This window comes from Zootoca vivipara, chromosome 3, assembly GCF_965207765.1.
Source record: "Zootoca vivipara chromosome 3, rZooViv2.hap1.1, whole genome shotgun sequence".
In the NCBI taxonomy this organism is placed as follows: Eukaryota; Metazoa; Chordata; class Lepidosauria; order Squamata; family Lacertidae; genus Zootoca; species Zootoca vivipara.
This window is the reverse complement of record NC_142586.1, coordinates 57,905,282-57,921,484: the sequence shown is the minus strand read 5'-3', so window position 1 is coordinate 57,921,484 and position 16,203 is coordinate 57,905,282. Positions and strand designations below refer to the sequence as shown.

The window sequence follows — 16,203 nt, the reverse complement described above, 5'->3', positions numbered from 1 at the left end:
AAGGGTGTCTAGGTTAGGCATGGGGATGTCTGAAGTCGCTCAAGCTCTGTGGAAGGGAATAACAACATTTGCCTTACACTATGGGTTCTTTGCAACCCTTTAACTTTTCTCTTTGTTGTTGTTTAGTTGTTTAGTCGTGTCTGACTCCTCGTGACCCCATGGACCAGAGCACGCCAGGCACTCCTGCCTTCCACTGCCTCCCGCAGTTTGGTCAGACTCATGTTCGTAGCTTCGAGAACACTGTCCAGCCATCTCGTCCTCTGTCGTCCCCTTCTCCTTGTGCCTTCCATCTTTCCCAACATCAGGGTCTTTTCCAGGGAGTCTTCTCTTCTCATGAGGTGGCCAAAGTATTGGAGCCTCAGCTTCAGGATCTGCCCTTCCAGTGAGCACTCAGGGCTGATTTCCTTCAGAATGGATAGGTTTGATCTTCTTGCAGTTAATGAGAGTACATTAAAGTGTGTTAGGAATACATTATTCTCTGGAATATTTTGAACAGTTTGACTGTTTTCCATGTAGTGTATGTGCTCTGCAGTCTGCATTGGGTCCATTGTTCTGGTGGAAGGTGGAAACTTCATATAAAATAAATAAATTATATTCTGAAGTAAAACAGAAAGTGATAGGCAGATGCTCTTGTCTGGCTGCTTCTTCTCATGATAAGGGACCATATGAACAGTAACTCTCTTCCATTATCTTAAACATGCAGAAGTGGGTAGGGATCAGAATTCATTGAAACCATACAGTGACCTGATAGTAACCAGAGACAGTCACACCCTATGGTTGACCACAATTCTCTCTCTGTGTGTAAACAAAGGCTGGGCAGTCACCTCAGAAAATACTCTGGATGGTGCTCTCCCTTACATGGTACCTGTGCATAGCGGTGGAGGGAGATAATCCCTTTCCAATCTGCCTGAGAGCACCTCCCCTACTTCCAACACCCTTGAATGTGTCTATGCATCAGCTAGTCTTTGAACAGGGTTACATGCATCAAATCCAACACACATAGGCCCAAATGGCACCTCTAGTGCCATACAAGAACATATGACCTCTGGTTTGCCAGTTTTAGAAGGTGGTTTCATAGACATACACAAAAGTTTTCGGAAATGAAAAAGCTCCACTTCCATACTTGGTACATATGCACAAACACAAAACAGGCACACATTTCTGGACAGGGGTGTGTAAGGCTAGTGCTGAGCAGCAGCAGCAGCATCTTTCATCGTATCTCATCCCCTTGCAAGCACTTTTGTGGGATGTGAGTCTTAATAACCCAGCTGCCCCTCTGCCTCCCCCTCAAGATGCTCCACTCATCAGTAACGGTCACTTCCCACATGCTGTACCTCTCACAAGCTGCCACAGGACAAATTTCTCATTACCAGCCGTGCACGAAACACCAATGTACAGCCCAACAATGCTTGCCATGTGACTCCTGTTCCATTGGTTTTCATGTATAGCTATTTTTTGCTAGGTTGTGCCAGCGGGCTCTGAGTGCATTACTGAAGGCAATTTAGCCCCAAACCAGGAAAAATCATTGGCTGGCTATATGTTTCGGATCAAGACTTTGGATTATATGAGTCTGTTATGTATGGTACTAATCCACTGCAAATATTGCTAAAGCAATCAATTTGTTCTTTCACATCAGATTTTAAAAGTTAACAATTTCCAAAGCTACTTCAAAAGTTAAAATTGTGGACAAGAAAGGCAATTTCCATACAGTATGTTTATGCCACGTTAATATATAATTATCAAGCCATGGTGTATTTTCAGCTGTGTCACTCTTGGTTCATTTTGCCACATCAGTAATCCTACAAGAACATCCTTCTTCTAGCAAGGCAATTATCTCACTTATCCTGTAACCTGCCTTCTGTTGCCCCAGGGAAGAGTGAACAGTAAACAGATTGTCAAAGCTTAAACTGGGCTATCCAGTTAAAGCACTTTAAAGAAAAGTGACCCCTCTAGGGAAAAGAGAGAAACAAGGCAAGGCTGTGCCAAGGTGCTTTCCTTCACTCACACACTGTAAAGACTGATTCACACATTATGCTTTCCTGTAAGTAGGAAGCACTCAAGGGAAGAAAAGTGGGAATAAGTAATACAACGAACTCTCTTATGCCTCAAGCCAAAATCACATATAGTCAAAACACATTTGGTGGGTGGGATTGCCAATGTGTGTTTTTTCCCTAGGACACCTGACCCCTTTATAATAGCAAAGTGCATAAAGGTGAAGGTTTGGTTTCTGAATCCCAAAAGAAAAGCTCACATATTATACAATTTATACCAATTGTTGTGAATTCCCCATTCAAGATGGTGGTTTCCACTTGGATTGAAATTTAGGAATCACTTTTTAATTGGAGTTGGATTTTACCTCAGGCCAACATAAACATTTGGTTCACTGAAGTCTGCTGTGATTAGTGCATTGTCTTCAGCCACTCTGTACTTGAACAGATGCAAATGAGCAGAACACTGACCTGATTGTTTTACAATGAAGCACTCTTCTGAAAACAAAATGGTTGCCGACTAGGCTTCCTGAAGTCAACAGCAAGGCTACTAATAAACGTTCAGGGTTGTATTCATAGTGAGACTGATACCTATCCTTTCTCCTCAGTAATTTTTAAGGGGCCACAGCCTACAATCCATTTATTAACTCAGGGCTTGTTCTGCAGTAGTATTTCCAAGTTTTAGGTGGGGGGAAAATGATCTGTAGTTTCATGGAAGCTTTACCCAGGGAAGAATCCCACCACGCACCACAATATGATTACTCTGATGTCAAAATGACCCCTGCACAAAGAGCGTTCTAAATGCAACAGACACAACCAGGAACTCAAAGCTAGCAACCATTATCGTTCAGCATAGTGATGCTGAAGCAGACCACACAGTCATATGGTCAGAATACACCCCCCCCCTTGCTGTTACAGGGTTAATTTGAATGGGCCTACTGGAGCAAGTGGGAGGACAAACCTACAAAATGAGAAAGAGAAAGTGTTCTTATGCTCTTCCTTTGCTCTTGCCTCCTGAATGACAATCTCCAATTGCCTCTTTGAGTAAAAGGTGAGTTCTCCCGGTGTACATAAAATCTTTTACTGAGTTTGCACATCTAAGAATCAGAACAACTTTTGAAAAGTGACAACCCCAAGGTTCATGACTGGAACAGGGAGAAAGCTCGTTCATCAGCCATTTATCAATTCTGTGGTAATAAAAGTATATTGCAAAATTCTAGTTAGGTAATAAGCCAATTCTACTTCATTTACTCAGAGCAAATGCTATTTGCTGAAGGAGTAATAAAAGATTCTAAATATTTTGTTGGCTCAGCTCTATAGAAATAGATGCTCTAATGCTCTTGTCCAGAGGGGATTATTACCATATGAGCAACTGCTGTACTATTTATCTTTGCAGCTTCACAAGACAGTGGAAAGGTACCGTGCTTTATGTCTACAAGTCACATATTCACAATTGTGGTGTGTTTTTTCCTGGCGTGTGGAGCTGTCCCCCATTATTTCATAGATAATGTCGTAAACCCAAGAAACTGATCTGCAGGGAACTAGGCAGAGGGCCTTCTCGGTAGTGGTGCCTGCCCTGTGGAACGCCCTCCCATCTTATGTCAAAGAGAACAACTACCACCAGACTTTTAGAAGACATCTGAAGGCAGCCCTGTTTAGGGAGGCTTTTAATGTTTAATAGATTACTGTATTTTATTTTTCTGTTGGAAGCCGCCCAGAGTGGCTGGGGAAACCCAGCCAGATGGGCGGGGTATAAATAATAAATAATAATAAATAAAGAGTGCACTTCTGCTGGGAAACAATAGCTGGAGAGGGCTGGTGCACTTTTGCTCTCTGCTTGTGGGCTTCCCGTGGGTTTTTGGTTCGCCACGGCTGGGAACAGAATGCAGGCCAAGGAGAATCTTTGGCAAGATCCAGCAGGGCTCTACTTAGGTTCTTACGGCTAAAAACCTTTTACATTAGTAACTAACCTTACCTTTTCCATAGCTAAACACAGGAAACAGCCTTACATTGGGCCAGACCATTGAACCTTCTAGCTGTTTTGTCTATTCTGCAATGGCTCTCCAGGGTTTCAGAGAGATGCCTTTCCCAGCCGTATCCCACCTTTTTCATGGGAGATAAAGGGGTCTGAACTTGGGATCTTCTGCATGCAAAGCACATAAATGCCCTACCCCTGAAATCAAGGCCCTTCTCTAGACTTGGCAACTTTCCCTTCCTGCCATTCTGTTAAAATATTGACTTTCCATTGAACTGCCTTGTGGAACTTTGCTGAAGTTCATACTTACGATAGCCAATTATAATGATTAGTCCAAGGAAACCAATACATAAAAGAGCATGCTTCACCGCTATAAAAATGAAGTCTGTAATGGCAATAGGAGGGAATAACATCTGTGTCTTCCATTCTGTTTACATTTTGACAAACCATTTTTTTCCAGGTTGCAGAAAAAAGAATGCCACCTTTGAACCAGCATACCAAAATGTCAGGTCAGCTATTTTGCTTTCCTTAACAGCTTTTTTCATTGAATTTTATAGTCAGCAAACAATACTGCATCCAATAGTAATCTAAAAATAAGTTCTATTATTGTGCAAGGAATCATCATATACTGCAAATAATTTTTAAAGGTGAATTTTACCTGAAGTGGGCTAACTGATGACCTATTTCTATGTAATGCAAATAATTTATGAGTATTGTCCTCTTCTTCTGATGCAGGCATCTTTAAACCAGAACTGGTAAGTAGATTCTGATGAAACAGTAAAAAAAAAAAAGGTGATTGAAAAGGCAGAATGAATGAATATGCTGAATATGTTATTTCAACGATTTAATTTCAGTAATTTAAAACAGTAACTTGGGTACAAGATGTTGCTATGCATTGTCACAGCCTGATCCTAGAACAATCACTTGGAAGGAAGTTCCAATGTGATTTTGTTCTGTGTGTATTTCTGAGTTGGCTATTGTGGTGAGGTCATATAACCAAGTCTGATTGGTTATACCGAGTCATGACATTACATACACAACATGAAAAAGAGACAGTTAAAAGGGAAATACTCTTATGGAGCAGCTGCTGAGAGAGACAATAAGTATCAGTGAACAGGCAGAAATGATAAATAATGGGCTGGGAGTTTTCAGAGAACATCTCACCCTCCAGAAACACCAAACTGCAGGCCCTTGTTGAGCATTAAGCCCCTTTCAACTCAGCAGAATGTGGGAAATTGTAGTCAAATATAACTGGCAAGCTTAAGTGGTAGTTAATGCGTGAAGGGGTTGAGACCATAGAACTCTATTTGTAGACTCAGGTCATGCTCCCTCACCTCCAGTGAAGAAGGGAGTGACCATTCGTTCGGCCTCTTCCACCATGTGAAGCTGACCAGGCAGCACATCCAGACTTGACCAATTAGAGCCCAGACTGTGTGCTCAGAAATATTTTTCTTTATTTTGTAACCTAATAATTTTCTACCTGTGTTCTTCTTGCTGCTGCATGGAATAACACATGAATCTGACCTTTGGAGTTTGTAAGTAAAGCATTTAAATTTACTAACAGTGTGGTCTGTTCATTGTGAGAGGGTTAGAGAAGGGAAGCGCTGTAAGAGGACTAAACAGGATATTGAAAGGGTCTAACAGCTTATATTCCTCACACTTCACTGAGCTGCATGGTTCTGTGATTTTAAGACTCTCTTGCTGGAGAGTGTGTTTAGTTCTGTGCTTTGGATCTAGGGATCCAGCTAATTCTTTATTAACTCACCCCACAAAGGTGATTTATCTATATCTATATTCTTCACACACAGAACTTGCTTAGTTCTGATTAAAGAAGCATAGGATAGGGCTGTCATATTCTTGAAAGAGAAATCATAGTGATATTAAATGAAAGTTAAGGTTTATTTTCAGCAAACTACTTAAGCTAAGCTTAACGTAAACAGCTAAACAGCACATTGCATTGAAAGGATCAGAATGACATGCATACTAAAGTGGGAATTTCCTTGTCCTTTAGTTGACAGTATTAACGTGCAGTCTGACTCACACAGCCCAGTAAAACTGAAAACACGCAAGGCTAAATCTGGTACCAGTCACTTTAAGGGAACAGTGAGAAATAAAATTTAAATAGCAGTAAATCAGCTTAAGTACAAGTATGTAGCGATTGGACTATATTGTGTTCTAATCCCATTTATATTAAAAATGAAATTATGCCATTTGCAAAGGGTGTTGGGCAAAGAAAGTAAATATTTCACTGATTCCACTGACTTCAGCAAACACTTCAGCGATCCAATTATGAGCAGAACTTTGGCTCAGGTTTTTACACAACCTAAAGTGCACTCTGTACCAGCACAGTGCTTTTATACATACAATATAAAGAAAAACTGGTGAACTTAAGGTGAAAAATGTTTTGGCACAATCCAGCCCATTTTTATTTTTATTTTGCATGTGTGTGTCTGTGTGCACGCACGCACGCACGCGCGCGCACACACACACAATGATTTTCAAACCAAAGCTGAGCATTTTAGTGTCCTGTTCATGATAATGGGAGTATTAAACATGCTTTAAGTTAAAAACAAGCTTTCCACGTGCGTATCTTAGGCTGTGCATTGTTTTCTTACTTGAATTTCAGAAGGGGGTGTGGGGGAATAAGGTACAGTGGTGCCTCGCTAGACAAATTTAATCCGTTCCACGGGTCTTTTCTTATAATGAAAAATTTGTCTAGCGAATCCCATAGGAATGCATTGAAATTTTTTTGAATTTTTCTTTGCCCATAGGAACGCATTAATTGAATTTCAATGCATTCCTATGGGAAACCGTGATTTGCTAGACGAATTTTTCATAAAACGAATTCGTCTAGCGAGGCAACCTCCGCTAGAAAAAACCTTTCGTTAAGCGGAAATTTCGTTAAGCAGGGCATTCGTTAAGCAAGGCACCAATGTATTAGCAACAAGTGGCTCTACCGAGGGACTTTTCTCTGGGGAAAGTTTTCTACCTCTTTCCTGCAGAATTTACCCATCTTGCAGACAAATCAGCCCACAACAGCAGCCTGGTGACATGGTCAGAGGAAACATCTTGGTGAGACAGATGTGGCTCCTGAGCTGTATCTGCTTGTTTACCACAGCTTCCAAATACGCCACGTCACAAAAAACAAAACCAAAATAACAAATAACACAAGATTCATAGCTTAATACATACTGGCACATCTTCCCCAGCGGACACAGGTGTGAAGAGCTGTGTGTTCAGCCCTTCCCCTTCCCAATGATTCGAGGAAAAGAAGTTTCCTGCTTTGCCTGTTGGAGACTCTACCTAGAAGCAGAAAGCAGAGCTATGTTTCAAATACAACAAATGACTTACTATATCCCTATTTAGCAGTAATGTTATTTCCAGATGAATTTGGCCTACATCGCAAGTTAGCTTGGTCAGTGTACATTACTTCTTGAAAAGTCACTCTCTGTATGACATAACATTAAGTTCTGACATTCAGGATTGATTCAATTAAAAAAACCAATTTGAACAATAATTTAAGCTCCTGGAAATCTTGTTGTTGTTTAGTCGTGTCCGACTCTTCGTGACCCCATGGACCAGAGCACGTCAGGCACTCCTGTCTTGCACCGCCTCCCGCAGTTTGGTCAGACTCATGTTGGTAGCTTCGAGAACACTGTCCAACCATCTCGAAAAATCTGGAAATCTAGACTGCAACTAAGTTCTTAGAGGGGCCATCAATGAGAAATGGTAGTCTTTTTACATTATGTAAAAGATTTGCAAGGCTTCATTGATTAACTTTCTTGTTCCTGAGAGTTCCACTGAAGCCAGTGGGTCATCCCATGCCATAGAATATGAAATTTTTGAAATTAATGGTTTACAAGGCTCAACATAAGTTTGTTGTATGTAAAGACCAGGATAATCTATTCTCAACATATAAAAATCAGGCACCAATTGTATACTTTTTGCTGTGGAAGCAATGACCTTCTCTGAATGACAGAAATGACAGGACAGTAGGCCCACAACTTACGCAGGGGTTTCATTCCAAGGATTGCACCCCAAACCAAAACTGTGTATAGTCAAACCCCATTAAGTTCAAAGGCGGATGGATGGCCAAAGTCACTCCCTTTTTATTATTTGCCATGCGCATGAAGCTGAATGTGCACAAGTTAAATGCATGCAAGTGGCAGGCTTACTGTACTGTTTCTGTGACATATTACGGTTCACCTAATTAATATGTTTGCTTACAAAAATTTATGACTGAGGAAATATTTGAACAATCTGATCCAGCTCCTGATGATCTCGAAAAATAAAACATGGCAAAATTGGCTTCTTGCCAGAGCAAGTGAATCAATTTAAGACACTTCTGGGCAAAGTTACCCCAGTTTTAAGTGGTCTTAAGATAAATATTGTTTAACTTGCCTCCTGTTTGATTTTCTTCAACAAAGGGGATCCATTTTCACATATGCCAGAAGCAATGTCAGTTTCATCAGACTCTTGTTTGATAACATCTTGCAGATCGTCTACAAGGTGAGCTGGTGTCAGAGGCTAAAAAGGAAAAATAAGTATGCAATGAAACAACACAACACAAAACTCTTTGTATCATCCTCATAGAAATCCAATTTTTATCACGGTCTCCTCCCGTTCTTACCAGCATTTTCAAGGGTCCATATTTGAATTCTTGAGCTGCGAGTGCATTTTTAAATGGAGTTGGTGTTCTTGGAGAGCTCTCCAATATTGATCTTTTGATAGCTGGAGTTCTGAAGCTGAGTCCACAAAAGGGGGGTGGGGGGAGAGAAATTAGGAAGTAGTTTTAATCTTTTTGCTGAAATCCTAGTTTAGAGTAGCGTCAAATTAAAAGGTTGACTTGTGCACTGCAAAGTTCTAAGTTCCAAACAGCCATGTGCACTATGGGGATAATAATGAGGGCATGTATTTCAGGGGTGCTGTAAGGACTGCTGAAATAATGTCCACAAACCGCTTCAAGCACTTAGAAGTAATGATGGTGGACACAGAGTGCAATTTGGTTGGCTTTAAAAGAGGACTGGACAAATTCATGGATGATATGGCTAATAGTGGTTATAGCTGGAGGCAGAATTCTTATGAACATGTTGGTGGAAACTAGAGGAAGTAAGAGTGGTCTTCTGCTTAGGTCCCACTTGTGAGGGTGGCCACTGTGAGAACAAGATACTGGGCCACTGGCCTAACCTAGCAGGCTTTGCTTTTGTTCTAATTATATGTGCCCAGAAGCAGTTCCACTATAAGATGGTAGGAACAATTGACGTAGTGGCCACCATACTAGTTCAAAAGCTACCCTACACATCTGGCCCCCTCATTCTTGTCAATGGAAGGAGCAGCTGTGAATGTACAATACTGAGCTTCCCTCCACTGAAACGAATGGGATGCTTATTTACAGAGAATCTCTGTGTACCCAACCAAAACCCAACAAACTCTGGATCAGGGTGAAAGAAATCAATATGCATGTTCATAGCCAATTTTAGCTGTTATAGTAATATGGCCAAAGTGCATTAAAAAAAATAAAGCAAGAGAAATTACATATTATTCTCCTTCTGTATCTTAAATGCTTGGTCTCTGTGAAGAGGTGCTGTAACAGCGAGTTTATGAGCACAGAGGGGAGTGGAAGTTAAAGTTGGATTGTCCAGGTCCAGGCTTTCTTGGCTTGATGAGGTGTTCAAGAACTGCAAATATTAAAAATAGAGAGGGAATCTCAGTTAACAGGAGTGCTTCTTCTACGAACTTACAGTGAAACTATCAACAACAGCGTCCTGTGGCAGTGAGTATTTTGGTTGCAATACTCCCAAAGTAAAGTTTCACATTTCTGGTGTTTGACCTACACAAATATATTCCTTTGGTTTTGTTACAAGATTATTTATAGAAACAAGTATTTGTTTTACCTCGCTGAGTTTATTTGCCATTGCAAAGAATGTCTAATAATATGAAAGAACCTTGGAGCTTGGTTAATGAGAAGTACTGGGTGACGTCTGCCTAGGTCATGAGCAGAGTACAGCCAATGAAATCTCTGGACTTGACTTCAATTATTTCAATGGGTCCACTCCAAATAAGTAAAGATATCACCCACTGAACCCTGTGGCATGAAATAAGGCAACTAGATTTTTTAAATTAAATGTTCCTATTTTATCCATTAAAAGTGATTGTTTTACTTTCACAGAATATAAAGTAAAAGATGCACAGAGCTTTTCAAAATTACTGTTTTGATGTAAATATTTAATTTGCTGAAAAAGGGCTGCTACTGCAGAATTTAGGAAATAAACTTCATTAGCAGTAATGACTGTCATTAACTCAACATGTTGTTGTTTCAAACTCTACATGTTTAAGCAGATGTCCACAAGCCACTTAAACCAATTCACATACTCTTAATCTGTTTAGCCCAATCAATGATATGCGTATACATTAAGTATATCAAGTAGTTTGTAACTCACACCTTACTGTTCAAAAATGTTTTCAAATAATCATTTATTTTTATCTTTATTTTAAATCACTTGTTAGTTTGCAGCATAATTTGGACACCATCGTCTGTTATTGCAAATTTAGGGGGGGTCAGTGAACCCAAATGTGCAAAGTATGGGGTAAAAAAAATGGTTACAGGAAACAGAAATGTTAAAATTCTGATAGCTGAAGGAATGACAAGCAAGAGCAAAGCAAACAAACCGCTAACCCCTTGAAAACCACCAAGAATGAGACACACAGAGAAAAGCAAATTTATCAGTTAGATTGTTGGCAGTCTAAACTCCATGGTGAAGAGTAAGCTATGAGTAAATTCAAAATTGGAGAGCAATCAGTGAATGCAACAGGAATTAGTCATTCGTTCCAATGATTAGTTCTCCTACGTTGTTAACACCTTGCTGACTTTTGAGGATTAGTAAAATCTGTGCAGAAATCTTGCTCTACCTGCGAGGGAGAGAATGGCAGGCTTTTGACAGGGGAGCGCTTAGGAGTTGAGCTCCTGACATCAGCAAGTATGAAGGACTTATGGCCACTGGCTAAGTGGCTGGGATGCCCTCTCTTTGTGCGCAGAAACACCAACGGAGCTGTGCCACATTTTGAGCCAGCCAAGGACTTGGGCAAGGCAAGGGAATCCTGACTCAACATGGCTTTGCTCAGGTTTGAGAGAGGGTGTCCTTCAGGCCTAAATGCACTGGCCTCTGTTTGCTGAAGCTGTGGGGCTTTGCCTGAGGGAGCTCGGCTAGGCGAGGTGTCTGCTTCTTCAGAGAATTCAAAACTGCTGAGATCACCCCATGATGAAGGATCCTAAAAACAATGGGGGAAGTCACGAATCTATGAGACAGTGTACGATGCCCTCTCATTAAAATAATAATAATTATGTATAGCACTAACATAACTTTAATAAAAGGGAAACAAAGTAAAGGAGCTATTGTTCCTCATTTTTAAGTCATTTTGACCCAGTTTCAGTCTTTCCCGAGTGAAAACTATCCTAATGGTGGATTCCTAAAAGAAGCAACTCTCCCCCTCCCTTACCAGTCAGTCTGTTACAGTCTGTGACTCATCTGCTTTATTAAGGAGGCAGGATTCTTAAGTGAAAAGGATACAGTTGAGCAGGTGATGCTGTCATAATTAATTTGTTTTGCCAAATGTTTGGTTTCAGCCTATACAGTGGTACCTCTGGTTAAGAACTTAATTCATTCCGGAGGTCCGTTCTTAACCTGAAACACCACTTTAGCTAATGGGGCCTCCTGCTGCCACTGCGCCGCTGGAGCACGATTTCTGTTCTCATCCTGAAGCAAAGTTCTTAACCCAAGGTACTATTTCTGGATTAGCAGAGTCTGTAACCTGAAGCATTTGTAACCTGAAGCATTTGTAACTCGAGGTACCACTGTACCTCTTAAAGAGCCCTATGCCAATCTTAAAATTTCTACATGAAAGTCTTAGAATCTTCAAAAATGACATGTGATTTCTCGAAGTTTTCATAGAAGAAAATAATTAATGCAATGTGTGTTTCACAAAAAAGGAGGGATCCAGGAAGGTATGCAGAAGCGTACAGTCACTTGAAATGGAATTAAAAATACACATAGAGTTGTGTTTTTTGTAATGTGCAGTATTATTTCTCTGTTAAAAGGCACAACATATTTAGAAATAATTTTAAATATGCCAGCTCACTTAGAATAAATTTATCCTTTGCAGGTTAATATGCAAGCAACCTGAAAACACTAACATGCATGTTACAGGCAATTGTTTACCTGTGCTTGATAAATATTGGGAGCCTACAAACAACAAGCTAGGGCTAAATGCTCGGATCCTGCCATGTTTATTCAGAAATAAGAGCCCACCTATTTCAATGAGACTTACTTCCAAGTAAGCTTGCATAGGATTGGGTTGTAAGTTGTAAATGTGCAGCAACCCCCCCCCCAACTGTACTCAGGTAGCCATGGTGAAAGTTTACCCTGGATATTGGATTATTCAGTAACAAAGTGAACAAGAAAGTCAGAATGTAAGAAAACAAACTGATATAGAAATAGCATATGACTCCAGTCCTTATACCAGCCACACCTTAGAAGGTGACCATTCTACTTACGGAATCTATCAGCTGAAGTGTTTCCGCAAATTCTAAGAGATTCTTAACATTATCCAGGAAGTTACTCTGGTGGACAATCATGCACCTTGCAGGGGATGCACTTTCTTCAGGCAAGCAGCCATGGTCCACTGGTGGAGACGGAATACAATGATGATGCTCGCCCAAAGAGGAAATGGGCGCACTGTTACCACTAGTTCTGGTACTGTCTGCAATTGCGGTGCTGTGCCATCCTGGGTAATCTGACGTGTTGTTCTGTGTCTAAAGGAAGGGGGAAGGGCGGTAAAGAGGGTGCGAGAAAAAAGAGGCAGAAGGAATTTAGCCAAGAAATTGCACAAGGTATCGGATGGCTGTTGAAGGAAAAGATAAAAGTAGTTGCATCATCTAAGCACTTAATGCCTATGAAACAGTTGTCAAGATGTTTCCTTTCATCAGTGCAGCAAGAGCTTGTTTGAAAGGGTAATAGATTTATAGCTTTCATTTTGGCATTACCTCATCTTGTGCAATAACTCTGCATCCTGGGCCAGTGTCTATAGTATATCGAGCAATACAGCTACATGCCTACACTCTTCTTCCAAAGTCCGTGAGTGCACAAATCTGTTTTTCCTTCCCTGTGCAAAGTAATGAAATTGCAAGATCTCCCTAGTGCAAAACTCAGTCTAATCTGTAACTTGTGGATTTAGATTGTGAATTCCACATCACGTTTGAAGTCACTGGCAACTTTTCCATTGGTCTTTGCAGATTTAGATTAATACCAGTTACTTATTTTTAATACACCTCCCCTCATCTTTGCCCTATCTCTGACTAGCGCTACAGCTTACACCAATGCAATGAAAAGGCTGTAAAATCAACGCGGTTAGGAAAGCAGAAGAGCAAATTAACAGAAGTCTCTTTGCAGCATAACCATGCAAGAGAAGACGTTGCAAAACTTCAACTAAAAATTAGAAGTGGCCAAACTAGCATTTCATGCACACGGTTGTGTTTCCCCCCCATTAACTAGAAAAATGAATTAATTATTAATATGGATTAATTAGACGTAGATGTTTCCTGCTGGCTATCACCCAGGTTTTTGTTTTTCTGCAGTTCCCATATTAATTTTTTATTACATATACAAATTCAGTAATAGCCAGCTCTGGGTTTCATACATGCAGTTATAGAATCTAACTTTCCTCAACGAAACATTACCAAACATGCATAAAAATAAATAAAATAAAATAAAATAGACCTTATTTGGGCTGTGATTCCCAAACCATTCAGTCTGGAGCAATAGTCCTGTCTCCCCAACGCCAATTAAAGACTATGTTGTTTTCCACCTGGGAGGAGGATTCTGTGGCATTCTGAAACAGAGGAGACAGGCCCAGCGGTGTGGCCAGTGCAGAGAGACATACTCTGCCTGCCCCCTTCCATGCAGCATTGCTCACTGACTTTGCAAGCTAGAGGGGAAACCACTCCAAGCTTTGGGGCAGGGGTGAGGTTTTGAATACATACAAGCAGCACTCTTTAGAGCAGCGGTACGTGTCGTACTCTGGATTTGACTTGTGCCACATTTGCCCCAAAGAGTGAGCAAAACCACCTACAATGGCTTGAGGATCACAGGCCAGGAGTGCAACATATAGCTGAAGGTAAGGAATATAGTGCAGAGAGAAAGAGAAGAAAACCAAGAACCAGGCACTACATTTTCATTACGCGGAGTGTTCGGAAGTTCTCAGAAACAAAGATTTCCCCTCAGGATAAAACCTGACTGGAACTGATTGTTGCTGTTCTTTTTTAAATAGCAGTCCATTTACACATAAAAGCAAACATGGTGGTATTAGTGTACCACTGTAATTTGGAGATGGGGGGGGGAAGAGAAGCAAATGCTTATGGGGGGGTGGAGAGCGATGTGATGTCTCGTCCTCTTCAAATGGAAATATAGAGCCTTGATTAGTGTCAGAAGAAGAGGGGGAGGGAAAAGGCGGGGAAAAGAGAAGCACTGGGGTAAAGCTGCTATCCCTCCGTCCAAGCACACAGTGACATTCTTACTGGTAATGCCTGTTGCCCTTTCAGTTCATTCTCAGTCGACATTAGTAGCAACTCTAATTCCTTTATTCGTTTTTCTTTCTCAGGGTCTTCATCATTATAGTGTCTCTGCAATTAAGAGTTAAGGGGAAAGAGAAGGTAAAGGCCGGGTTGGATGCTGCAGTTTACAACGATGACGATGGCTTGCGGCCTTGCAGAATCGCAGGCAATTTAGCCTGACAGGCTCCTCCACTGGACACAAAAACGGCATCTCTGCTTAATTATAATTTTTTTTACACAGGTATTAAAGTGCAAAACACAATACCTATTTTCTGGATGCCTAGGGAACCTAAGAAACCAGATCACTTTCCCTGGCCACCTTTTTAAAGAAATGAGTAAACCTCCTCGCCCTGATACAACTTTTCTTTCTGCCAGTGCGCCAACAAAAGCACTGGGCAGCCGCTAACAGTGGTTAGCAAACTGGAAGCCTGTCTCAGGAACGTGCGCGCTTACTCCCTTTCCTGGAGCAATTGATACCCTCTCCTCCTAAACTGCAAGTTCACCTTCACCTTCACCAATGTTGACTCTGGTGAAAGCTAACCAGGGGTTACTCTAAAACCAGGATCTGAAATCCACGCCAATCTGCCGCCTTCACATTTTGAGAAAGGGAAAACCCTGTTTAGCCCTAAGCTGAAAACCATGACAATCTGCTCAGTCACCAAAGTGGGGAGAATTTGCTCTAGGAAGTGAAGGAGCTGTGAGGAGAGTGTGTATCTTCTCAAGGCTGGCAGCCAAATTGCTGGAAACATGGTTGCCCAGGCCCTTCTCCATCATTTACAGTGGTACCTCTACTTATGTTTCTACTTACGAATGGAGCTCCGTCCGCCATCTTGGATGCGGTTTAGATAGGATTTTTTCTACTTACGATTTTTTTCTCCCAATGCATTCCTATAGGATTTGATGTACATTTTTTTTTCGACTTACAAATGTGCGTTCGGAACGCATTAAATTCGTAAGTAGAATTTGTACTTTGTTAAAGAGCTGTGACTTTGTCTGATTTTATTTTTTGGCAGGTTAAGGTATTTGCATCTAACTTGCATATGAAATGTATGGCAAATGGACCCCTGAAATGGTTTTTAAATTTATCTACCTGAATAGCTGCAGCAGCTGGCTGGGGAACATTAACAATATTTACATGAAGTGCTACTGGATATGGGATCTGAGAAGAGACCTAGACCAAAAGACAAAGAGAGCCCAAATTAATCATGCTGTTCACACACTTCTCAATAATGTGATGGGCTTAAGTAACACACACACACACACACACACACACACACACACACACACACACACACAATGTACTTCTTATGCCAATCTTTCTACCTCCTTGAAATAAAAGAGGTATCTCATTTTAACTGCAACAAGTTCAGTAACCCTTTTAGGAATTCTCAAACTATAACGATCCATTGATCAATCAATAACACACACACACACACCCCAACCATCTATTGCTGTTTTATTAATTACTAATTTTTAATTTGTTTTTGGTTACTGGATTATTTTGCAGGCCTGGATTGTATTGATTTTTATGAGGTTGTGAGATTTTCTGTATTGCATTAATGAATGATTGTGTCTTTTGTACTCCTGGCTGCTCCTTGAGAAATGTGCCTAATTAATTTCATAAACAACAACAA

General features: G+C 40.8%; 1 protein-coding gene across 3 annotated transcripts in view; it reads right to left on the bottom strand.

Moving 5' to 3' along the window:
- MYB (MYB proto-oncogene, transcription factor) overlaps positions 1–16,203 on the bottom strand; it is a 38,007-nt gene that overhangs the window by 4,060 nt on the left and 17,744 nt on the right. The window contains exons 7-15 of one of the 3 annotated variants that reach the window (XM_060272701.2): positions 15,660–15,740; positions 14,534–14,638; positions 12,515–12,772; positions 10,873–11,232; positions 9,499–9,641; positions 8,594–8,708; positions 8,361–8,490; positions 7,156–7,262; positions 4,622–4,729 (exon numbers count right to left, since the gene is read on the bottom strand). In XM_060272701.2, coding sequence (XP_060128684.1) covers positions 4,622–4,729; positions 7,156–7,262; positions 8,361–8,490; positions 8,594–8,708; positions 9,499–9,641; positions 10,873–11,232; positions 12,515–12,772; positions 14,534–14,638; positions 15,660–15,740 — 1,407 coding nt within the window. The remainder of the gene's footprint in view (positions 1–4,621; positions 4,730–7,155; positions 7,263–8,360; positions 8,491–8,593; positions 8,709–9,498; positions 9,642–10,872; positions 11,233–12,514; positions 12,773–14,533; positions 14,639–15,659; positions 15,741–16,203) is intronic. The other 2 variants (XM_088666208.1, XM_060272702.2) reach the window with 2 other exon arrangements.